Here is a 26,190-nt window from a genome sequence, read left to right as displayed (position 1 = left end):
AACTTACAGAGGTTCCTTGTTCTTCCCAGTCTTGCAGGGGCAGTGTCTGTGGATGGCTTTGGCCAACAGGACGACCAGGTACACCAGGAGACCCAGAAGCAATATGGAGCCCAAAGTGATGACAAACGGCACATACCATGCAGATGGAGAGTAAACGTTTTTCCTCAGGACCTGGTAGGTGACCCTGGGCTTGAACAACAGAGAGCAGGGAGGGTAAATAGAGGGTGGTAGCGATTTTGACATTCAGCACTCTCTCGTGTTGAGTGTTTATTCCACTCTTTATTATTGTTATTGCTCTATAAATTGGACATCTGTGTGCTCACAGTTCTTGCTGCTTCAACCCTTCACCTTATTTATAGTCTTTGCAGACATCCATTAGATCAAAACCCAGAAATTTTAGGGAACTGAAAAGCAACTCTAGGCCTAATTTTATTCTCCGTCTTCCCCTTCCCCAAAGCTAAAAAAAACTCCATTGGCTTTTTTTCTGCCATATCTGGGCATAACCCAGGGACAAATATAGCCATTGTCTCTCACCGAGACAGCATAAGCCACGAAAGTTGTTTTTTTAAACGCCTTGTAGGCTTTTCAGTGTTTTCTCAACTACAGGCTGCCACTGCCAGAGGAGTGGGCTGATATCACAGCGAAGCCTCAAGTTCAGCATCTGCTTCCTAGAGCTGGAGACAGATAACAAACAAGTTATGGAAGTTTCAGGATTGGAGATGTCACAATCAGGTCATGCTCTGAGCCCAAGAAAGGTGGGAACTCCTCACTCGGGGGAGCCTACCAGCCCTTCCCACGAGGAAAGTCCTAGGGTTGCCATATGCCTCCATTCACTGGGGTCATATTGACTCGAGCACGGGAGACAGAAGCATGAACCAGCTCCTGGGAAGACTCTGAGAAGAAGCTGGCTGCCTCCATAGTGGGTTCTCTAAGGTTCTGATTACCTTCCCTCTGGCATGCTGCAGGTATGAGGCTGCTGACCAGGGGTGCAGCTCCTACTAGGAGTAGGAGGAGGGGGAGGAAGAGGAGGAGGAAGAAAGGGGACAGATGAGTCAGCATAGATGCAAGCCAGTTCCTCCAGGGGGCAGGGAAGATAATCCTGTTGTCAGATTCAAGGCTCTCCCTTCCTTCTCCAGGCCCATTCTGTGACAGCACCTGGTCATTTTCTTCCTACCTTTTCCCACGGTCTGTATTTACTTTGTCAATTTGAATACTTGTTTGTAATCTATCTCCCCCTCTAGATCAGTGGCTCTCAAACTTTAATGCACATTTGAATTCCCTGAAAGGCTGATTAAAAACACAGCTCACTGGGCCCCACCTCCAGAGTTTCTGATCCATTAGGTTAAGGGATAGAATTGGGGATTCCAGGTTCCAGCATCCTTCCCTGGAGGTCATGGTGATGATGATGGTTGGGTAACCTATAACTTTAATAATCTAGGCTGGGCCTGAGAATTTGCATTCCCAATCAGTTTCCAGGTGGTGCTGATTCTGATGGTCTAGGGACCGCACTTTGAGAATCACTCGCCTATACAATAAGCTTCCTGAGAGCAGGGATCATTTTTGGCTTGTTTGCTAAAGTGACTGGCACACTATAGGCATTAAATCGATATTTGTAGATTGGATGAATTTTTTTGGAGCAGAGGTGGGGTGTAGGGTACAGATTGGTACCTGGTGATTCTTCAAAAGATGTGGGAAAGAGCACCCAGCGGTAAGCAAGCAACCTAATTTCATGGGTATTGACTTGCAAAGACTCTTCTGAACAAGCAGAGAGGGGTTGTGAAGGTAGCAAATGGCAGCATGCCCATGAAAATTGGCTCCTGGGCCACAAGCCACACAGGTGGTTGAGGTCTGATCTCTCACAAGTCTCTGCACAAACAACACACTCTTCTCTACCAGAACAGGAAATGTTAGTGGTTGAGTTAGTGGTTATGCGTCTGAGGTCTCACCAGATTTTTGCCACCCTGTAGCTACTCCAGTCCAGCCCATGGTTACCATTTTTGGCAACATCCTAATACCTCAACTCTTCAGTCCACCCCACATATCTCCAGGCCAGTGAAAGAAGTCCATCAACATAACTCACAAGGGAACGTGCCTGGGGATTCCAGGTCCTAAAGCCCTTACCCTGGGGGTTGTGGTGATGATAGTGGTTGGGTGGGGAATGACTTTAATATTCAGTGTCACTGTTCCTGTCTCAACAAGAGCCTCCGCTTTCTTCCTGTCAGATAGCAAGTTGTCATCAGTTACGTAGACAAGTAGCTTGTAGTCCCAGATCTTATCAAGTCCACCAGCATAGTCAAAGCGAGATGTAAGCAGCAGGCGTGTGACGTTGGAACCAGCATTGGGAGAGAAGGTGAAATGATTGTTGACGTTACCTAAATGAGATTTGATGCAGGGGTGTTGGTAAAAGGAAGAAAAGAGAGTAAGAAATAAAGGTTTAGAAGAAAACTGCATTCAATCTTTTTCTCAAATGTCCACACCTTAAGTGTAGACTGTATCTCTGGATTAGTTATATGCTATAGGCTTTAACTGCACCAGAGATGGCATTAGTACAGAGAAACTCTCGCTCACAACCAGTGTGGCTGCAAACAAGGCTGAGTAGAAAAGGACAATAGGCCAACACCCTTAGCCTAGGTGCCATCTTGCAGAGTATTAAGCAGAGACTTTGTAACCCTGGTGCAGCCGCTTCTGATTTCTCATCCGGCAATTATTTGGTAACAACACGTGTAATTCACACTCAAACAAATGAGTGGGTTTCAAGAGGGTAGAATAGGTCACATCCCTAGCCATAGGCCAAGTTCACTGCATGCTTTTCACAGGACCCAGTGGGTCACACTGGTTATGGATGTCCCTGGAGTCCTCCAAAGGAAGGTGCCTCCTGGCTTTGCAGGAATGGCAGTCCCAGGTCCTCCTGAACCCACCCCATCACACCCCCAAACACACACACAGCTCTGCTGGGGCTCATGGCTCAGCTCAGGGAGCCTGGGGCAGAGAGGCTGCCAGCCCAAGCACATGCCCGCTCATTCCTCCACTGGCTCCAGACTCATTACCGACTGAACACCAGTAAATGGAGCAGGAGATGATGCAATTTTTGCTCCCTTAACAGCAAAATGCTCCATAAAGGCCTTAGGGCTCTCAGTATGGATTATTTCCATCTTCAGCAACTGCAGTCTCGAGGCAGTTTCTGCCCCTGGGTTTTGTGACACAGCCAGCTCGAGAGGCTTCCTACTGTTCAAGTTCCTGCTCGGCCAAGGGCACAGCAGGCAGCAGGGATGGATTTTTACTCTCTCACATGGAATTGTTCTGCTTGTTTGGGTTTAAATCTCTGGCCCCAGCACTTCATTAGATGAGCTATTTTGGTCTAATTTCCATTGAGGGGTGCTCTTTTTTCCCTACAATGGTATATTTTTAAAGAGAGAAGATGAATGGAGCAGAAGAGAATTCCTGAGGACACGTTTCAAAACGCACTTAATCTATTTAATCTATTATTATCCAGAGAGAGGACTGGGATTCCCTGCCCCCACTACAAGCTTTCAGGAAAAGAGGTGGTCGAAAAGTTGGACTGCATTTTTTCTAATGACACTAATATGCTTTATGACTCATACTGCAGTCAGGAATTGGGGGTGGGGTTTACCCTTTTCTTGAGCCTTTGGGCAGTCACGTATGGGGTCTGGGAGGAGTAAGACGAGAAGGGGAAACCGAGAGGAGTACCAGGAAGCACAGGGGCTGCTAGATTTTGTGTCTCTGCTTTCCTCATTCAAATACTTCCCCAGCAAGCCGGGTGCAGTGAGGCATGCTTGTAGTCTCAGCTACTTGGGAGGCTAAGCAGGAGGATTACTTGAGCCCAGGAGTTCAAAACTAGCCTGGGCAACATAGCAAGACCCTGTCTCAAAGAAATAATGCCCTCCCAACTCCCATCCCACTTTGCCCAGATCAGTGTGTGTGCACAGACCCCCACCCTAGACAACTTCAGGGTCCTCAGAGACAGGGCCAGGATTGTCGACACCAAGTACTATACCTGGGCCAATGGAATAACGGAAAGATCTGGGGCTGGAATCAAGGTCAGTACACGTCAGCTTGAAATTCTGAATATTTGTGCCAACTTTCAGATCCACTGGGAGGGCCAGGAAATAAGAGTTTGGAGTACAAATTGGCTTTTCATCATTTTCTTCAACGATGTTCACGGTAACCTAGAGTAGCAAGAAGGTGGTCATTCTCAATAGCTAAAACTCGTTGAGTGCTTACTGTGTGTAGGCAGTTTTCAGGCTAAGCGCTTTTCATAAATTAGCTCATTTAAACTCACATGAGATAGATAACATGATTATTCCCATTTTATGGATGAGAAAATGGAAGTTTAGAGAGACTAGGTAATTGATCTAAGATCATTCAGCTAGTAAATGGCAGAGCTGGGATTTGAATTCAGGTCTGTCCTACTCCAAATCCTATGCTATTAACTTCTACACCATGTGCATGTGTGTGTGCACATGTAGTGTATGTATACCTTGACCCCCCACACACACATGCACCTGGACACATAGGCTCACCTGCAGATGACACTGAGTTGTTTTTCCAGGAAGGTGTGGATTTACAGTGTCTCCATGTGCCACCTTGCCTGCTGCCCCTTGTAAATTGGAACTTCTTTAACTCTGGCATATGCAGAAATGGTTCTCAACACTGGCTCTGCTTTCTTGGGCCCACTTCAGAACCAATAGATTGGAGGGTGGGAGTCAGGGCCCTCAACGATGTTCCCTAGCTGATTCTAATATGCAGCCAGGGCTAAGACCCACTGGGACAGAACCAGCAGGCCTGGTTAAGCTGGGATCTCATCTGTAACCTGGGCTCTTAGCACTGTACTAAGCCCTAGAGCTAACCTGCCATAAGCAGGGGCCAGCCTATTCTCTTTCATCGCTGTCTTTTATGCCTAGTAAATTGGAATATAGCCTGGGATGCCTGCCAGCACAGAATCATTGAATGTCAGCCCTGAAAGGGACTTGTGTGATCATTTAGTTCATCACCCTTTTTAAAAACCTTATGAATTTTGAGTCATATTCATACTACCTTTGAAATTTGGGATTTCAGCTATTTCTGAGCCCGGGAATAAATTGAAATGTTCACTCTAGTTAGCCCCCAAAGTGGAGGCCATTCATTTAAAAAAAAAAAACAGCCTAACAAACACTGCAATTATCTCCAACTTTCCTTGGGTAGCAATACCAAACCTTGCACATCATTAAAAACATCATCCCATTAATTCAAAGCAAGTTATCGGAGGAAGCGGACTATTCAGGCATTGGGTTATCAGGTGACTCTCCATTTAAGAGATAGAGAAATAGGGACACGGAGATAAGCATTGCTCAGACTCCCTCGGAAAATTGGGATCAAAGCTGAAAAATGAACTCGGTCTCCTGACTCTGAACCAATCTTTGGTCTATGGCTGCCTGCTGCTAACTGAGAGTTCATTTTGCCTTCATGCTTTTTTACTTTACTAATGGGAAGGACCAGGGAATAGTTTGGTCTTTGTGGCTATCATGTTGCCCTTGGATAATCCAAACCACTGACAACATGGACCTATTAGGCCCTTGCAACTCGAGGTGTGGCAGGGGACCAGCAGCGCCGCCCCACTTGGAAGCATGTCAGAAACGCAGAATCTCAGGCCCCAGATCCACTGACTCGGAATCTGCATATAACAACATTCTCAGCCTCAAAGGTTGGGAAGCAAGATAGCAGCACAGCATCGTTTTAAGATCTACCCCATCTGGTATGCGTAGAGGCAGGGTAGGAACACGGCATAAATGCTCCTGGGGAGGAAATGCGTAACTCCAAAACCACACTCAAGTTCTGGGAAGTGTGCATCTCACCAACAGCCTTCAGTGAAGGCAAAGCAAGATTTACAGGGCCACAAGAGGAACCTTGTCCCACGAAGTGGCTTTGTGGGTCCACCAGACATTCCAATATCTGGCCAACAACGTTAGTGCTTTTCTCAGTCACCCACAAACTTGGGCCTCAAAAAAATGTGGGGCTGGGTGCAGTGGCTCACGCCTATAATCCTAGCACTTTGAGAGGCTGAGGCGGGTGGATTACTTGAGGTCAGGAGTTCGAGACCAGCCTGGCCAACATGGCAAAACCCATCTCTATTAAAAATACAAAAATAAGCCGGGCACAGTGGTGTACACTTGCAATCCCAGCTACTTGAGAGGCTGAGGCACGATAATCGCTTAAGCCCAGGAGGTGGAAGTTGCAGCGAGCCAAGGTTACACCACTGTACTCCATCCTGGGCAACAGAGCAAGACCCTGCCTCAAAAAAAAAAAAAAAAAGAAAAAAAAGAAAAATGTGGATCTTTATTTCCCAGGGCACCTTTACTTGTTTCTCACCACATCCGCAGGATGTACCCTGGGAAGTTTCCTCATTGCCACATCCACACTCTGGGGGTGCCAGAGAGACCCTAAGTCAACCAGTTGGGTTACTGGGACTATACCAAGCAGCCCCACTCACAGTGACAGAGCTTGTGTCTTCGTTGTTGGTGGCCTGGATCCTGAGAATATAGATGGGGGTTGTTTCATAGTCCACTTTAGTTACCAGCTGGAGTTCTCCTGTCTTGGGATTAATCCAAAATACATTCGGATACTGGAGGCTGCCCCCTCCGGTGGAGATGGAGTACACGAGGCTGCTCTGGGGGAGGTCTTTATCAGTGGCTCGCACCTGTCCCACTCGGGTTCTGGCTGGAGGAATAAAGTACCTGCGATCAGTCCTGCTTTTAAGGGGTAGGGAAGGATGATTCAGGAACAGATGTCCTCACTGCCATGGGAAGAAGGACTTCTGGAGGCCTCCTTGCTGTCCAAACTCTGTTTTATAGCTTCAATTATACTAAATTGAAATAATGCTAACCAACACCCGCTAGGTAACTGACCCTATGATCCAAGCAGTCCTGTGAGGTGTAATAGACAATTTATATCTCTCTGTGTGTGTGTGTGTGTGTGTGTGTGTGTGTGTGTGTGTGATGGAGTCTCACTCTGTCACCCAGGCTGGAGTGCAGTGGTGCAATGTCGGCTTGCTGCAACCTCCACTTCCTGGATTCAAGCAATTCTCCTGCCTCAGCCTCCCAAGTAGCTGGGATTACAGGTGCCCATGACCACACCTGGCTAATCTTTTTGTATTTTTTGAAGAGATGGGGTTTCACCATGTCGGCCAGGCTAGTTTCGATCTCTTGACCTCAAGTGATCTGCCCAGCTCGGCCTCCCAAAGTGCTAGGATTATAGTCGTCAGCCACCATGCCCAGCAATTTATGCCTTTATATAGACTCCAGGGACACCAATCATTTTGCTATCAGAAACAATAGTACAAAGAACATACAACCTCACACATACATCTCTTTGCAGCAGTGTTGTCTAAAAGTCCCGTGTTTTTCAATTTTCTATAATGAGCATGAATTGCTGTTATAAAAATAAATAATTGTTAAAGAATTTAGCAATTGATGATTACAGATTATAGATTTTTAAATCCTCTTCCACTTTGCAATTTTTACAAATATTGTTGGTGGGGCTGCTAGCATTCTGGCTTGTTTTGTAGGAGTTCCTTCTCATAAATTACACTCCTCAAGGGCAGAAATCTTCTCTTACTCAATTCTGTATCCCAGCACTAAGTGTGTGACCCAAAGTAGGTGATCAAAAAGAACTGCAGTAAGATCTGTGAATTCCCATAAAGCTTATTCCTTTCGAATTTGTTATTCACTGGATAAGGTATAAGAAATTAAAAGCATTTTCTTTGGACCTTCATTTTGCATTTTGCTTGAAAACTTAATGTCAGGAAATGGAGACCATCCTAAAGAGAATGGGTCATTTTAGAGAGAGTGTTTTGGTTTTGGTTTGATTTTTTGTTGTTGTTTTTAATATGGAAAAATTATCCATGATCTAAAGATGAAAGGCTGTGGGGAGTCTATTACACTAGAGCATTTATAGTATTACCTTCAAACTGAGAGAGCGAGAGAGAGGCAGAAAGTGAAGCTGGAAGTGGGGAGTGAGTCTTTTCCTTAATGGGGGAAGAGCCTGCAAAAAGCAGGGTGTTGTAAAGGGCAGAAAAGAAGGCCTTCAGGGAATCCTAGTAGGGGAGAGAGAAAATGTCTTTATTTTGTTTGTAAATGAAGGAAATATAGAAATGGGAAAGCTTTTCTGTTTTTAAATTTTAATTCTCTGAGTGAGCTGGATAAAACTCACAATGGAAATCAAGAGAAAACTTAAACTAGGAAAAGGGAGGATTCGCGGAATCAGGCAAACAGGCAAGGAAGCAATCAGAGGCTTCTGAGAAATGCAGTTTAATCAACAGTTTTCAAAAGTCCAAGTTTCACCTGAAGGGCTCCTCAGCCGCAAGGAAAATTTAAAAGAAATAAGAGGTGCAATAAATACTAATCAGCTGTGAATCACTGTGCAAAACAGCATGCGAAGCCTCCAGAAGGGAGTTTTCCACTCCGCAGAACACACGTTTGGATGGAGTCCATTGACAGCACTCTGGTCTGTGTCTTATCTGTTACTTACCCGGCCTTCTTTCTGACACATCAAATACGTAGGATGGCCTATCAAAAATGAGAGGAAACTCATTTTCTGGGCTTGTTAGGATATAAACGTAGATGTTATCTAAAAATGGAAATAGAAATACATTTAATCACAAATCCATACTCATCCGTTTGTTTATTCAACATCTTTAAAGAATCTCCTGTGTACAGGCTTTGCGCATAGGGGATACCAGGTGGCTAAGACATGGGAGCTCCTGCCTTTTAGATGCTGAGGGTGTTCACCCTTTGATAAGCACATGAGCACACAGAGCACTACAGAACCCAGAGGAGGAACAGCTTCCAGGAGAAAGAACAAGCTGAGCCTTATAAGGATAGAATTAGATAAATGGGGCAGGGACGAGATTAGGGGGTGTTGTAGGCATATGCAAAAATGCCAAGGTATAAAACCACATAATTCACTTTGGAAAACTTCAAGCTGTTTGCCCAGTTGCAAAAAAATGGGGGCTTGGAAGCAAGTGACCGGAGGTGAAGCCGGAGAATTAAGCAGCAACCGAATGATGAAAATTCTTGTATGCCAAGCCAAAGAGTTGGAACTTGAACTTGACAGCTACAGGAGATGTTCGAAGGCTTTAACCAAGGAAGACATACGATGGCATTTGCATTTCCCTTCAAAGACTCTTAAGTCTTGTAATTCAGCCAAGAAAGAGGGGGTCCCTGCATGAGGGCAGTACTAGTGAGATGGGGACCTAGCACAATACCTAGTATTGCCCAGCAGAGTTTAGTCATTGATACTCAAGAAAGACACCCATGAAATAAAATAAAATGATACTTGCTTTTATAGTAAGGGGGGGCCACATCCTGCACCTGGATTATCACTGTATATTTATTGCCGGCTGCTAGGTTACTTGGATTTTCATAGTCTAGATCACCAATCAGCTAGATTAAAACAGAGATAGTAGATTATACAAACAATCTTATTTATTGGGCTGCGAGAGACATTTTCATATACTGCTAATGGATATATAAATTGGCAAAACGCTTATGGAAAACACTTTGCCCTTAAAAATGAGGAACTTTAAAAAGTTATGACCATACCTTTGCTCACTGCTAGTGAACTTATGGAAATAATTTACCAGGAGAGAGAATCTATGTACAAAGATGTTCATTAAGCACTATTGCTCAACAGTACAGGATCACAACTTCAGATTCGTTGAAGAAAAGCACAAAATTGACTTACTTGCAGTCAACCACAGTCTGAAAATAGTGAGTACAGTACTATAAGATATTTTGAGAGAGAGAAACCACATTCATATAACTGGTTTTCTTTATTCTTTTTTAGAGATAGGGGTCCCCTTTGTTGCCCAGGCTGGTGTGCAGTGGCTATTCACAGGTGTAATCATAGCTCACTGCAGCCTCAAACTCGTGGCCTCAAGTGATCCTCCTATCTCAGCCTCCCAAGTAGCTGGGACTATGGGTGTGCACCACCATGCCCAGTGTCACATAACTTTTGTTACAGTATTTTGTTATACTTTTTCTATTTTATTATTCACTATTATTGTCAATACTTACTGTACCTAATTTATAAATTAAACTTACCGTAGGTATCTATGTATAGAAGGAAAAAACATAACATATGTAGGATCTGGTACTATCTGTGGTTTCGAGCATTCACTAGGGGTCTTGGAACATATCCCCGGTGGATAAGGGGACACTACTGTATTTAAAATTCGTATGCAGGCTAGGTGCAGTAGCTCATGCCTATAATCCCAGCACTTGGGGAGGCCGAGGTGGGAGGATTGCCTGAGACCAGGAGCTTAAGAAAAGCTCTAGAAAAAGCTAAAAAATAAGCTAGGCACAGTGGTGCACTCCTGTAGTCCCAGCGGCTAGGGAGGCTGAAATGTGAGGATCACTTGAGCCTAGGAGTTCGAGGCTGTGATGAGAGCTATGATTGAACCACTGCACTCCAGCCTGGGTGATAGAGTGGGACATGGTCTCTTAAAAAAATAATAAAAATAAAAAATACCTATGCATATATGTATAAAATACACATAAAATATACCTATAGAAAAAAGACAAGAAGGACATGTATCAAACTATTAACACTGGTTATCAGTGAATGGTGATGCTTTTCTGTGCTTTCTATATTTTCTACAGTGAACATGTATTAATTTCCTAAACAGAAAAAAATAGAAATTATTTTTAAGATGGTACTATGAATAAAGTGGGTGAGATGTTCTTGGGGATTGAAGAAGGGCTTGGGATGGGAGGTGGAGAAGAAAGCTGGGTGACGGGAAGGGTAGTGGGTTGCTGGCTTCCCTCCCTGAGGCTGCTGCTTTCCCAGCCCTTTCATTTTTCTCTTCTCCTTCCCCACCACCTTCCAGCAAGAGCTCTGTAAGGAAAGGTCTAACCCAGCTCATTGGGACCCACTTTTCATGCCCATCCTTCTTCCAATGCAGCTCTTGTCCCTTGGAGTTGCCAGGGAGGGGGCTTCCTACACATCCTCATTGTCTCACTCTCCTCTGGTCTCCAGTGGTTCTATGGTGTGGAATTTATCCAGACATACTCAAGGTCCCGGCCCTGCTTTCTCTCACCTCACACCTCTATGGGCCAGGAATAAGCACTTAAATAAACAAAAGTGCCTGAGCACAGAGGGCACTGACGTGTCTGTGAAGGCACGCTAAGCAGGCACACAAACTGCATGCTATGCAAGAAAGAATCCAGACCTTAGCAGCCCAGGCACAACTATGTGTAACAAATGATTCCTGGAACCGGGGTAAAATAAAGAGCGAATGGGGAACACAGACTCGCTATTAAGCCTGTCAGTTACAGTTGCTCTGAGAGGGGGTTACCTTGGAAATTTCTTTCTATGGGGCAGCAAAAGCATGATGCATGTTGGACCAATTCCCGATGCCCTTTTAATGATGCAATGACCATTAACTGACCACAATTTTCCCAGAGCCAGCTGGATCCTGTAAAAATCTGCCGCCGCTCCCCACTCCAGATGGCATGGTGAAGTTGAATCTGTTGTTTGGTGCCTCACTGTCATCATCAAAGCAGAACTTGTTCAGGTCAAGAAGCGACGTCCCCTTGGCTGTTCTTTCCGGCACCATAATGCTGGTGAAAAGACACAATCCAGTATTTCCCCCAACAAATGGTAATCGACTGTTCCTTCTCACACGGGCCCTGGGCTAGACACCTCTACTTTAACTGCAACTCAAAGTAAGTCCATGGTCATTGCAGTCACCTCCTAACTGGTCTCCCTGATTCTGCCCTTGCTACCTTTTGGGCTATTTTAAACACAGCGGCCAGAAGGATCCTGTTAACATGTTGTCAGATCATGTCACTCCTCTGCTCCTAAGTCCCAAATGGCTCCTCATTTCACTCAAAGTCCCACCTTTGATCTGCAGGACGCTTCATGACATGCCCCCCTTTTCCTCTCTGAACTCGTCTCCCGCTAGCTCTTCTTCTTGTTCACTCTCCTCCTGCCACTCTGGCCTTCTGATGCTCCCTGAACTCTTCATGAGGCTCTGGCCTCAGCGTCCCTGCACTAGCTGTGGAATCCTCTCCCCACAAATACTCACGTGACTCCCACTTTCACTTTCTTTCATCTATCTAATCAAATGTCACCTTATCAGTGAGGCTACCCTATCTAGAATGGCAATGTTCCCTGTACGGTACTTCCTCTCCTATTCCCCTCTTTATTTTTAATTCCTAGCACACATCATTATCTGATACACCATGTATTTCTCTTATTTATTCTGTTTATTGTCTATTTCCCTCCTAGAAAGTAAACTCCATGAGGGCAAAGAGCTTTGCTTTTTTCTTGGCACACTCAATAAATATTTGTTGAATGAATGAACAATAGACTTATAAGACTAGCACAGTCGTGAAGAAGAATAGAACAGAAATATAAATTTTACCTCCTGCCTGAAGGAGTTTCTAATTGGGCTAGGGAGAAGCCCTGTACCCCTCATCTCCCATGCTTTGAAGATTGAGAATTCCTTGACTTGTGTTCTAGTGGCTTCAATGGCCTAGAAAGGCCTCCTAACACCTTTATATTATTCATCCAAAAGAGGTTTATTAATGGTCAAATTTGGGGGTCTCAATCTCAGTAGACTCCAGGGTTTAGGCAAATAACACAAATGAGTAAAGCTACCCCCAAACTCAGAGCCTTCCGATCAAGCCCAGCTTGCTGTAGGAGGCTCTGAGGAAGACCAATGAACACCTTGAGACTTCAGTTCATTGAGGGGCTTTCTCATGTTTCCAGGTTTCAGTTCCTCCATCTATAAAATGGACATAAATGATATCAATTAGTTGTTACTACATAACACACCATCCCAAAACTGAGTGAATTAAAACAACAAGCATTTATGGTTTCTCACAGTACTACAGGTTTTCCCACAGTCCTTTCGGTTTTAGTTTGGCTTAGCTGGTCTCTGTGGTCACTGACAGCTTGGCTGGGGCTGGACAGTCTAGGATGGCCTCACTTACATGCCCCATGGTGGGAAGGTGCTTGATTTCTGCTTCTTGCTGTTCTCATCTTCTAGGAGGCTAGTCTAGGCTCATTGCATGGAGGTCTCTGGTTCCAAAAGTAACAAGAGAGGGCAAGTCCCAATGCACATGCATGTTTCAAGCCTCCGTTTTGCCATGTTTGTGAATGCTCCAATGGTCAAAGCAATTCACGTAGTCAAGCTCAGATTCAAGGAGACCCATCTCTTGATGGAGCTAATAGCAAAATCACATTGCAAAGGAGCATGCATAAGGAGCAAGCAGGGAAGAATTTGTGGCTTTTCTTTCTTTTTTGTTTGTCTTGGCTACCTATCTTAATCATATTTTGCCTTGGTAGAATTTCTTACAAAAATATATCGTGGCTGTTGTGAGAATGTGCCTGGAAGACCTTTAACCATGAGAGCATAACTGACCATTGGCCTCAGCTGCTGGGCTCTGAAATCCGTCACTGTGTTTATGGTGAGGCCACATATCAACAACTGGTCATGGCAGAGATACTAAGGCTCATTCCTGTCCTATGTCAGCTGACACTGGCTCCAGGACCCCCAATGCCCTAGCTGAACACTCCTTAGACTGCATGGCAGCCTAGAACATGTCCAACTACCTTTTCTCCCTCTTCCCTTCACTCAGATCAGCCTTGCACCATGATCTGATGTCTTACCCAGCCTTGTCCATCTCTCTCCCCATTTTCTGCCACAGGCATCTCCCCTAATAATAGCCTTGCACATTTAATCCCATCTTAGCATCTGGTTCTTGGAGCATACACTTCTCTCTGCAACAAAACTCTGCTCCCTTCTTCGTTCCACATCCTCTTTTCATAGCAGATAAAATTGGCTCTAAGCTCAGTGCATACGGAGCAAAGTCTGACAGCAAGAATGGTCATGGGCCATTGAGGATAACAGGTTTGCTTGCTGGAGCGAAAACAGGTGTAATGGAATCTCCATGATGCCTCATTGGCAAAGATCTGTATTTCAGCAGGATTGGAGTCTGAGCATTCCTGCCTTGATTGCACAATGTCATGGTTTCATTCATAGGGACTTAGAATAGGCACCACTTATTAAACACCAACTGCATGCTGTATCATACCAAGCACTTTAAAAACACTATCTCTAACTTCCTCATCTCAGAGAGGTTTGTATTCTTGTCCCCACTGCACAGGGGAAGAAAGAGTGGTTCTGAGCATTTTCAAGGCCTGTCCAGGAAAGTGGATGTATCCAGACTTGATCCTCTGCAGTGTTAAGGTCACTGTAAACTTTAACTTCCATCCATAAGTATCCAGGCTCACAGATGGTTTGGGGATCTAAGCCTTGATTTCAACTCTGCAGAAGCCAGGAGATTGCATCATTCAAAGAATCCAAGGTCCTGAAGCCAGACATTTCAGGCACTCCAACAGAGGCCTCCTCACTTGGCCCCCCAGGGCTGCTTGGCCTATTCTCTCATTCGTCCCTGACAGTTGGTATTTTTCCCCTAAACGCCTAACTTAGAAAGCCACTCCCCTCATTCAGCAATCCCTGCCTCAAAAGCGAGCTGCCCTCGCTCCCAGCCATCAGACCATGTTTCTCTCCCCATGCAAAGTCGACTGTGTCCAGCCCATTCTGAATCAGCCAAACTGCCCCGCCTCTTGCTCACAAACAGCTTGCAAAGCGCTTTCAGTGAATCGCCTGACAATTTACAACCAGAGCGGGGGTTGTCACGTGCCTCGGATGCCTCCCTCGGGCCCTGGGCTCATTCATCATCAGCCTGGGAAAGCCTCGGGGGCCACGGTACGAAGGGCTGGGAGCCTGCAGGGGCCTACGCGGGCAGCAGGGGGCGCCCGCCTCCTCCAGGCCGCCCTCCTCCCTGCGGGAGCACAGCACGCCGCCTCCAGCAGCTGCGCTGACCTCACTCGCTCTGCCACCTGCCCTCAAGAACTCCACAGCAGAGACCGCGCCCACAGCCTCCGATAAAGGAACAAACATTCAAGAGCAAGTGTCAGAGACTGCGGCAGAACCATGCCATTGTCGCTTTTTTCTGTTTTGACCTGCCTGTGTGCTTGGCTTTGACACAGTTGGACTGGAGAAGGTATAAGGCTGGGAGGATGGCGGGTGCTGCAGGTCAGGGCTTCTCAGCCCTCTCTGCACCCGCCCTTATGCAGCCTTGGGACGCGAGGCTGGGCTTTGGGCTGAAGACCTCCGCCCCTGGAACTGCAGAGGAGGGGTCCCTTTCATTGCCCTTCCTCACATCGTGGCGTTCATAGGGTGGCTGAGAGTTCCTGCCGCTAGAAGAGCCCAGAGAAGGGACTTGAGCCTTGGTTAGATTATCTTCAGTAATAAATGCAGTTAGTCCAGTTGCGGATTTCACACTGGCCTTCAGGGCTAATCTGGAGGGAAGATTATCAAGAGCAGGACTCTGGGCTTGCCTGGACACTCTAGGATATTCGAATTGCAGTTTCACCAGCTAATATGGAACACAGTCTGCAAACTGTCCTCCTATACCCCAGGTGACTCTGGACTGCAGGAAGCCAAATATACAATTAACAGATATGCACTGAAGAGAGAAAATGGACAAGGAAGGTTTGAGACAGCACAGCCCTCTCCAGGCATTCTCACTTCTTAACCTTCACCCCCTACCTCTTAGGGCAGAGGAACAAGGAAGAGCAGGAGGGCAGAAGAGGGCAGGAGCTTCCCAGGATGTACTGGAACCACCCAAGAGTGCTAGCTCAGATTTAAAATGTCAAAGAAAGTGTAAGTGTGATGCTGCAAATTGTCTCTACTCCATCCCCAGGGCCCAGACATCTCTCAATTTATGCATGTAAAGGTGTGGAAGTCACAATCCTAACTACCCATGCAGCTGTCCCCACCCATCTAATGGACTTGTAGGGCTTAGGTTGGGATAGGAACCTACTACGTGCTCAAGATTGTGACTGACGTTATTGGGGTGTCAGCAGGAAGCAGCTGGTGAATTAGGATCATTCTAGGAGGGGTCAGTAAAGGGACTATGAAGAAGGTGCTCACAGAGTATATGGAAATCTCATGGGATGGTGCAACATCTCAGGGCTTGTGAGAGTGAAGCACCCTTACCACCTCTAGGCCCAGGGAAGCCAGTGGAGGAAGCAGGTCCTGCCACCAGCGACAGAGAGCTGCCTATGGGAATGGAGATCTTCAGGCAGGGGAGGGATGCACCCAGCTCACAAAGAGAGAGCCTGACCCTCCTCTCCTCCTCCTTCTAGGACTCCCCATTGGCCAACCAGAAGCTGGAAGGCAAGGGAGCTGGTTGGTATCTGATATGGTATGGCTGTGTCCCCACCCAAATCTCATCTTGAATTCCCACATGTTGTGAGAGGGACCCAGTGGGAGGAAATTGAATCATGGGGGCAAGTCTTTCCTGTGCTGTTCTTGTGATAGTGACTAAGTCTCATGACATCTGATGGCTTTATAAGGGGGAGTTTCCCTGCACAAGCTCTCTCTTTGCCTGCTGCCATCCACGTAAGACATGACTTGCTCCTCCTTGCCTTCTGCTGTAATTGTGAGGCTTCCCCAGCCACGTGGAACTGTAAGTCCATTAAACCTCTTTCTTTTGTAAATTGCCCAGTCTCGGGTATGTCTTTATCAGCAGTATGAAAATGGACTAATCCAGTAAATTGGTACCAATAGAGTGGGGCACTGCTGTAGATACCTGAAAATGTGGAAGCAACTTTGGAACTGGGTAACAGGCAAGGGTTGGAACAGTTTGGAGGGCTTAAAAGAAGACAGGAAAATGTGGGAAAGTTTGGAACTCCCTAGAGTCTTGTTGAATGGCTTTGACCAAAATGCTGATAATGATATGGACAATTAAATCCAGGCTGAGGTGGTCTCAGATGGAGATGAGGAACTTGTTGGAAACTGGAGCAAAGGTGACTCATGTTTTAGCAAAAAGACTGGTGGCATTTTGCCTCTGCCCTAGAGGCTTGTAGAACTTTGAACTTGAGAGAGATGATTTAGAGTATCTGGTGGAAGAAATTTTTAAGCAGCAAAGCACTGAAGAGGTGACTTGGGTGCTGTTAAAGGCATTCAGTTTTATGAGGGAAGCAGAGCTTAAAAGTTTGGAAATTTTGCAGCCTGACAATGATAGAAAGGAAAATCCCATTTTCTGAGGAGAAATTCAAGACAGCTGCAGAAATTTACATAAGTAACAAGGAGCTGAATGTTAATCACCAAGACAATGGGGAAAATGTCACCAGGGCATGTCAGAGACCTCTGTGGAAGCCACTCCCATCACAGGCCCAGAGGTTTAGGAGGAAGAAACAGTTTCATGGGCCAGGCCCTGGGTCCCTCTCTTGTGTGCAGCCTAGGGACTTGGTGCCCTGCATCCCAGCCGCTCTAGCAGTGACTAAAAGGGGCCAAGGTACAGCTCAGGCTATTGCTTCAGAGGGTGGAAGCCCCAAGCCTTGCCAGCTTTCATGTGGTGTTGAGCCTGTGGGTGCACAGAAGTCAAGAATTGAGGTTTGGGAACCTCCGCTTAGATTTGAGAGGATGTATGGAAATGACTGGATGCCCAGGCAGAAGTTTGTTCCAGGGGCAGCCCCTCATGGAGAACCTCTGCTAGGGCAGTGCAGAAGGGAAATGTGAGGTTGGAGTCTCCACACGAAGTCCCTAGTAGGGCACTGCCTAGTGGAGCTGTGAGAAGAGGGCCACTGTCCTCCAGACCCCAGAATGGTAAATCCACTGACAGCTAGCACCGTGCACCTGGAAAAGCCATAGACACTCAATGCCAGCCCGTGAAAGCATCCAGGATGGAAGCTGTACCCTGCAAAGCCACAGGAATGGAGCTACCCAAGATCATGGGGACCCACCTCTTGCATGAGCGTGACCTGGATGTGAGACATGGAGTCAAAGGAGATCATTTTAGAGTTTTAAGATTTGACTACCCTGCTGGATTTCAGACTTGCATGGGGCCTGTAGCGCCTGCATTTTGGCCAATTTATCCCATTGGAACAGCTGTATTTACCCAATGCCTCTACCCCCATTGTATCTAGGAAGTAACTAACTTGCTTTTGATTTTACAGGCTCATAGGCAGAAGGGATTTGCCTTGTCTCAGATGAGACTTTGGACTGTGGACTTTTGAGTTAATGCTGAAATAAGTTAAGACTTTGGGTGACTGTTGGGAAGGCATGACTGGTTTTGAAATGTGAGAATGTGAGATTTGGGAAGGGCTGGGGTAGGATGATATAGTTTGGCTGTGTCTCCACGAAAGTCTCATCTTGAATTCCTACATGTTGTGGAGGAGGAAATGGAATCATGGGGGCAAGTCTTTCCTGGGTTGTTCCTATGATAGTGACTAAGTCTCACGAGATCTGATGGCTTTATAAGGAGGAGTTTCCCTACACAAGCTCTATCTCTTTGCCTGTTGCCATCCATGTAAGACGTGACTTGCTCCTCCTTGCCTTCTGCCATGATTGTGAGGCTTCCCCAGCCATGTGGAACTGGAAGTCCAAATAAACCTCTTTCTTTTGTAAATTGCCTAGTCGCAGCCACAGGTATATCTTTATCAGCAGCATGAAAACAGACTAATACAGTATCCATCTAGGTCAGCATCTTGGAGCACAGAGCAGGGTGGAGACTGGATCTGAAGGGACAAGTCAGGGGTGTATCCAGAACAGAGTTTAACCATTTTGATACCAGACTCGAGGCCACATGGATCCTTTAACATTATGCTGGGCATGCCATTTGGGACAACAGGGAGACATTCATGAGTATCATAAAGGAATTTCTATTTCTCCTGCTCCTCCTAGGCAATCCTGGTCTAGGGTCTTTTGTCCTCTGCATGTATTGGGTCTATGTCCAGAGTCACCTGGAGAAAACTTACAAAACCACTCAAAGATAAACTCAGGAGACTCTCCCCATGGGGACATCTGGAACTGAGACTCACCCTGGTCTTCAGCCGTGCTCCAGATACAGGGCTGTCTCTTAGCAAGGGCTGCTGTGGAGTTGCTCCCCACAACCCCAATTCCTCCCAAAGAGCCCTCTTCAGCCTCTCAGGAGACCAGAGATTGGCTGGAACAAAACCTCAGAGACGACGCTAATATGGGCAAGTACTAATCATGCGGCTTTTTGACAAAATAGTAGAAAGACAATATTGTTTTCAAAAAGCATATAAACCCAGAATCACAAGGGACTTTATTGTAAAATAATAGCAAATAGATTGTAGGACAAAGAATGAGTCAAAATATACAAAATCACTTGTATCCCACTTGTATCTGCATTTTTTCCCTTTCGGATGTCTTTTGTTTATATTCAGTTACGTTGTGTAAGGTGAATTCGATGCTTTGTTTGGTTTTACCTAAGTACTTGGTTTGATTTATTCATCTGGCTGGTGGTATGTTTTTCTGGGAGTTCCTATTCACGGATCCTAAGTCTCAAACATCTATTATAACTGCTAACTAACAGCCCCATCTTGCCACCTGTGGCAATAAACAAAGAACAAGCACAGTCCAGAGAGGGCCTAACAAGTCCCTGTGGTCCTTTTCACCAACGGAGATGAGCCAGATATAGAAGGGAGCAAAATAGAAAATAATTCTTAAGAGTAAGAAAGTGAACAAGGGAGATAATGAAGAAGAAGGAAAATGAAAGACAGGGAAGAAAAAAGGATGATAACAAGGAAACCTGTGGACAACAGTGAACAGTTCACATCGATTTATTCTACTGAGCTGTTTCTCCAAATGCTTATAATTCTCCTGAGAATATACCAGAGAAGCCAAAGGGTGGAGGGCCACCAAAGAGGTAGAATGTCCAGCCCTAGTTTCAAAGTGTGCATACCTGAAGGTGAACTTTTGGCACGTGGCAGGATTGTCGTTGATGTCTTCCACAAGGAAGGTTATCTGGATGCGATTCTCCTGACCCCCATATGGTCTGTCCTTCACTAGAACTTCCAGGGAAATGGTGGGATTTTGTCTCAATTCACCCGCATCTCGGTCTATCCTTTGGGCCACTTGGATTGTACCAGTCACTAAGAAAGCAAAGGTTAGAACATGACCCTTTGAAGAGAAATGAAAAGGAATACAGAAACTTGGAGAAAACTGGAAAAGACCATTCTAACATGAGGAAGAGCTTATGCAGAGCATAATCTCTATACAAATACATTTTTGAAAACCCATGAAGTTCCTGTGTTAGATATTCATTGGGGTATCTGGCCTGACCCTTCTGGGATTTTTCACACTGCACTTCAGAGTTGGGTCCCTGGTGGCAGCCCTTGCCCAGAGTGGACTGGACTGGTGAATAACTGACTCCAGCTTGACCCACAGGGCTCTCTTATTGGAGAATTTATAACTGAAAGGCACACATTGGAGGATCAGTCAGGCTAATAGTGGAGCTACAGAACCAAGGTCCCTGGAGCAGCGCTGGGTCACATCCTTTGTATGTCCCCATCTTTTTACATTTTCTATTTTTTTTTTTTTTTTTTTTGAGACGGGGTCTCACTCTGTTACCCAGGCTGGAGTGCAGTGGCGCAATCTCGGCTCAGTGCCAGCTCCACCTCCCGGGTTCACGCCATTCTCCTGCCTCAGCCTCCCAAGTAGCTGGGACTACAGGCGCCTGCCACCACGCCCGGCTAATTTTTTGTATTTTTAGTAGAGACGGGGTTTCACTGTGTCAGCCAGGATGATCTCGATCTCCTGACCTCGTGATCTGCCCGCCTCGGCCTCCCAAAGTGCTGGGATTACAGGCATGAGCCACCGTGCCCAGCCAACGATGCACAGAATCCTGTTGATAGATGTCCCTGCCTGGTTTTTTTTTTTTTTTTTTTTTTTTTTTTTTTTTTTTTTTTTTTTTTTTTTTGGTTAGCTTGGTTTGCCTTAGTTTCTGTTACCTGCAACCAAAAAATTTTAATAAATATGCTCAAAAAAAAAAAAAAACCTCACTCTACTTGTTAAAAGTTGAATTTTGCAACACTAGAGTGAACAGAATTCTCAACCATGGTTGTCCCTACACTATCAGCTGACAGGGCATGAGGATGTTTTCAGAGGCAGTGCACAATTATTGCCTTTGCCTGGCTCTCCTGGGAATAGGTATCTTTTACCCAAAAGCCTAAGGAGCCAACAGCACATTGTTTTTCTGGGATTGTCTAAGGCTGGAAGTCCTTTTTGGTGATGCAATCAGGACTTATAGGGGTGGGACAGTCTGGTAGTGGTTAAAAGGACAGGCCCGAGGAATCAGGCGGCTTAGGTTGGTATTTCTGCTTCATGACCTACAAGCTGTAAGACCTTGAACAAATTGGTTAACCTGCCTGAGGCTCTCCCTAGGCCTCAGTTTCCTCGTCTGTAAAATGTGAATGATGATAGCTCATTGAGTTGCTATCTTGAGTACTTGAGATGAGATGTAGGTGAATAATCACTCAGCATAATGCCTGGTGTGTACTAAGGCCCCAGGAAAAGATGGTTATAGAAGTGCAGAAAAGTCCCCTTCAGAAATATTCAGATGGAAAAATAACTCCCATCAGTCTGGCAGATTGACCAAGATGACACTGTCCCATACAGTTAACACTAGTCACATGAGAGTTATTGAGCAATTAAATGGTGCTAATCCAAATTGAGATGTACTGTAAGTACAAAACATACAACAGTCTTCCAAGGCTCGGTACCAAAGAAAATGATATGAAATATCTCATGAATCACTTTTTTTTTTTTTTTTTTGAGACAGGGTTTTGCTCTGTCACCCAGGCTGGAGTAGAGTGGAATGATCATAGCTCACTGCAGCCTTAAACTCCTAGGCTCAAGAGATCCTCCTGCCTCAACTTCCTGAGTAGCAGGGACTATAGGTGTGGATCATCACACTCAGCTAATTTTTAAACTTTTAGTAGAGACAGGGTTTCGCTACATTGCCCAGGCTGGTCTCAGACTCCTGGGCTCAAGCAATCCTCTGGCCTCAGCCTCCCAAAGTGTTGGGATTACAGACATGAGCCACAACGCCTGGCCATGAATAACTTTTAAGTATTGATAACATGTTGAAATAATATTTTATACATGCTAAAAATACCTAATTAAAATTAATTTCTCCTATTTCTTTTTACTTTTTAAAAATGCGACTACTAGAGACTTTGAAATTACACAAGTTGCTTCATTCTATTCCTACTGGACAGTGCTAATATAGGCCCTCTCTTCAGAAGACTTCAGGGAACTCTCAGGATAAGTAACCCATCCATCCTTACACACCTGCCTTTGAGAAAAAGGTGATGGGATTCAGGACACATTACCCCAAAATATGGCATCTTGGCATTTGAGAAAACAGCAGAAGCAGGAAGGTCTCTCTGACCTTCTCCTGCCCTTCTTCCCTAAAGCAGCCCATAAAAGAGCCCTCTGGCTTTCCTTTGAAGCAGTCATAAGACCTTCATTCCAGAGGTAACCTACCTATACCTGGAGGGAAGGAACATCCTATTCTGGAAGACAGAGATGCCAGGAAGAATCTGAACAAACGGACCTTGCTAAATTCCCCCAGGTTTATCATACCCTTTTGTCCTCCAGTCATAGTTCCCCGTAATTACTCACTTCATCAAACTGAGCATAAAAGCACATGGATTTCCCTGTTTTTTGAGTCTTCATTTCTGAAGGCTCTGGTGTAACATAAAACTTAACATTAAATAAATTTGTATGCTTTTCTCTTGTTAATCTGTCTTTTTTTATAGAGGTCTCAGTCACAAACCTAACAATGGGTAAGAAAATAAATCTCTTCACTGCCCCCCACCCATCCCCCACAAAGGTGAAGGGTGACATAGCTGTCAACCCTGTTTAGTTTGCCCAACCCCCATGCCAGCTGCTTTTAATACATCTATTACCTTGGTAACCAGCGATGACCCCAGACAGAAAGACATGCCCCATACTAGAAGATAAGAAAAATACAATCGGCCCTCTGTATCCATGGGTTCTGCATCCTCAGATTCAACCAACTGAGGATTTATAATATTCAGGAAAAATAAATGGCTGGTTGCATTTGTATTAAACATATACAGACATTTTTTTCTTGTCATTATTCCCTAAACAATACAACAACTATCTACATAGCATTGACATTGCATTGGGTATTATAAGGAATCTAGAGATGATATAAAATATACAGGGGGACATGCATAGGTTATATGCAAATACTATGCCATTTTATAGAAGAGACTTGAGCATACGTGGATTTCGGTATCCAGGGTGCATTCTAGAACCAGTTCTCATGGGTATCGAGGGACAACTGCATTGTAAAACAATCCAAATGGCTGAATTAGAGGATACACTTAAGGATGGAAGTGAGTGGCTTACACTGATTTATCATGAAATATTTGCTAACAGTGGTAATGCTGTAGAGGAGGTGGCTGGGAAAACCTTCGTTGTCAGGATCCTCCGCTGTGATATTGGCCACGATGGTTCCTGGACTCAGTTCCTCCCGGATCGTGTACACTCGTGTCGGGCTGGAACAGAGATACAGCAGACACAGCTAATTTCCAGGGGCACGGGAAGGTAGCATCTAGGTGATTGGTATTTTGGTTAGTGCTAAATATAGTGCAGAGCTGTTCAAGTTGCATCAACATGCTCGGAGGGAGAGCACAGCAGTGGAAAGGAGGGGTGGCTGGCTTTTGTATTCCCAAAGATCACATCCCTGTGGATGTGAAGAAAGTACCACGCTGTCATTGCAACAATTTACATGGGCCACAGTCTCTGACTCTATGCACATCTGCCTGATGTCATTTCAGATCATCCTTGGCATTAACGTCTTTTGAAATAAGGATAGGTGGCCTATCTAGCTATCTTTTCTCATTTTCCCACTTTTTGCGCAGATTTCCCTGGATTCTTGTAGATATCACTGTGTCCAGAGTTACATGCCAGGGTTATGTCCAGAGCTGCAGGTTCCCTCCCTTGTTCCTGACTCCCATCCCATGGCTGCCACCAGAAGCCAGAAAAATTATAAAGCTTCTCTATTCTCATGCCTTTGCTCACTTTTTTTCTTCCTTGTCTTTTTTTTTGTTTGCCTGAGGATATAGAATTTATGCACAGAACTCGTGCACCTTTCCAAGTTGCATTAATCATGAGGTCAGCTCTCTGAACTGAGAAATAGGTCCCCTGAAGAAGACCAGGCCCCATCACTGTCCTCCTTCTTGCAAGATAACCCCAAATCACCAACTTACCCATCTTCCTCAGACCTCCGCCAATGCCTTTGGAACAGGCCAGTAATGAGACTGATAGGTTGGGAGTTTTAACTAACTATATATTGAGTAATTTTGAATGCTCTAAGGGAGGCCTACTGTTTAAAATAACTCTGCAGGAAGTCCTTTGGCTGAGGGAAAATCATTTCAGTGGGGCAAGTAGTCACCTCTAATTTCCCAGTTTCCCCGGTGGAGGTCTTCCCATGTGGGATCTTCTTTGAGAGGGGTATAGTACCTTTCAGATCTAAGTGACGGCATTCCTTTCGTGAGCTCAGAATATGTCTGCTGTGCTATCTCACCATCCCTATAAGGTAGGTAGGGCCAGAGGAAGGAGAAATGGCAGGGAATCAATAGCTAAGTCAGGGGCAGTCAGAGAAAGGCAGGAACCAGGATCTCACCCCAACCCTCTCTACCAGAGCTCCTCCCTGGATCCAAGGTCCCCCCACATCTATTCACAAGGTGGACTTCTGTGGGTATACTCCATTGCTGGGGGAGAATAATCATGTTCAGCCTAAGGTCACTCCAGTGTCCCACTGAAACAGGCCCATTCATCCTTTCCCTTACCTGACATATCCCCTTCTCAGGGAGTCTGTAATGCTGCCACTGATGGATCTAGGAATAGGCAAAGTGGGATGGGGCCAAAGAGGTGGGATGGCAGGAGCCAAAACCAGAGCCAGGAGGGAAGGAGATGGCCCCAGTGCCCCCAGGCTGGGCCAAGCCCCTCGGTCCCTTCTGTGAATGCCCCTGTTGCTAATGTAGTATATTTTTGCTTTGGTCATCATGAGTGGGTTCTGTTAACTTCCAACAAAGAGGCCACTAAGATGCCTGTGCTAATCACACAGCCATGGGCTACTGCTCCAAGCATGCTCCTAGTAAAACATCACCAGGGAGCTGGTTAGACATGCAGACCTCAGGCCCACCCACCCCAGCCCTCCGAACCAGGACTGGCTTTTTCACAAGATGCCCAGCTGATCTGCATAGACTTTAATGTTTCAGAAGGATGATTATAAGGTGATGCCAGAGGTGGCAACCACAGGCTCCCAGCCTCCCACGGGACAGAGAGAGGACACCTGCGGAGGAAAAGCCCCTTCCTCCCATCATCCCTCCTTCCTTCTCAGGCAGTGGTTCTCAGCTGGGGGGCCGGGGGTGGTGTCTGAACACATGTTTGATTTTCACAACTAGGGGAGACAGCTGCTATTGATGTTTAGGGGATAGAAGCTGGAGATGCCGCTACACATCCTCCAATGCACAAGACAACCCCTCTACAAAGGGGTACCTGGCTCAATGCCAGCAGTTCCGCTGTTTAAGAAACTCTGCTCTGAAGGCTCATCTAGTCCATGCTGGGTGCTCTAGGAACCCAGATCCCCACAAAGGGAACTGATCAGACTACTGGCCACGACACAGCTCCTCAGGTGAAATATTCTCTCCTTGGTTAACCTAACATTGAGCCTGGCAGGAGATAAAATCTCTAGTCGATTTGATTTTTGAATCCAAGATACAGGTATGTATAAAATATCATTCAACATAGACCACAGTTAAGAGCTATTCAAAGCACAGTGAAGCCAGCTGCCATGCAGCTACCCTGACAGAGTAAAGCTTTGCTACCACTTGTATTCCCACATCCTTCTTCCCAGTAACACCTGACCCCCAGAGCTTGGGCCAGTGGCCACACTCACAGGGAAGGGTGTGAATGCTGGAAAGCCATGGATGGCTTCACCACTATGAATGGGTATTCGATAAGTGCCCAAGGTGTGCATGACACTGCCAAGCACCAGGTGGAAAAGGATTGAGTAAATACAAAAGAAATGGGCAGGAGGGGAGAAAGACCTACCTACCCAACTCTAAAATAAAGTGCTCTGCACACAGAGCAAGCTCTGTGCACAGGAAAACGGTAAATATGTCAGATGCTTTTTTTTCTTTTTTCCTTTTTTTTTTTTTTTTGAGATGGAGTTCAGGTCTTGTTGCCCAGGTTGGAGTGCAATGGCACGATCTCAGCTCACCGCAACCTCCGCCTCCTGGGTTCAAGCGATTCTCCTGTCTCAGCCT

General features: G+C 45.7%; 1 protein-coding gene across 2 annotated transcripts in view; it reads right to left on the bottom strand.

Annotated features, from left to right (window-relative positions):
* The window catches only part of CDHR3 (cadherin related family member 3), a 73,523-nt gene that overhangs the window by 11,810 nt on the left and 35,523 nt on the right, over nt 1–26,190 (bottom strand). For both annotated transcript variants that reach the window (XM_030826242.1, XM_030826243.1), the window contains exons 7-15: nt 23,264–23,412; nt 19,785–19,974; nt 11,444–11,615; nt 9,335–9,437; nt 8,524–8,622; nt 6,488–6,714; nt 4,016–4,187; nt 2,122–2,372; nt 8–189 (exon numbers count right to left, since the gene is read on the bottom strand). In XM_030826242.1, the coding sequence (XP_030682102.1) occupies nt 8–189; nt 2,122–2,372; nt 4,016–4,187; nt 6,488–6,714; nt 8,524–8,622; nt 9,335–9,437; nt 11,444–11,615; nt 19,785–19,974; nt 23,264–23,412 (1,545 nt within the window). The remainder of the gene's footprint in view (nt 1–7; nt 190–2,121; nt 2,373–4,015; nt 4,188–6,487; nt 6,715–8,523; nt 8,623–9,334; nt 9,438–11,443; nt 11,616–19,784; nt 19,975–23,263; nt 23,413–26,190) is intronic.

The sequence above is a fragment of the Nomascus leucogenys genome, chromosome 13 (assembly GCF_006542625.1).
Source record: "Nomascus leucogenys isolate Asia chromosome 13, Asia_NLE_v1, whole genome shotgun sequence".
Lineage (NCBI taxonomy): Eukaryota > Metazoa > Chordata > Mammalia > Primates > Hylobatidae > Nomascus > Nomascus leucogenys.
Note: the sequence above shows the minus strand (reverse complement) of the source record. Positions and strands in the feature narration are given on the sequence as shown.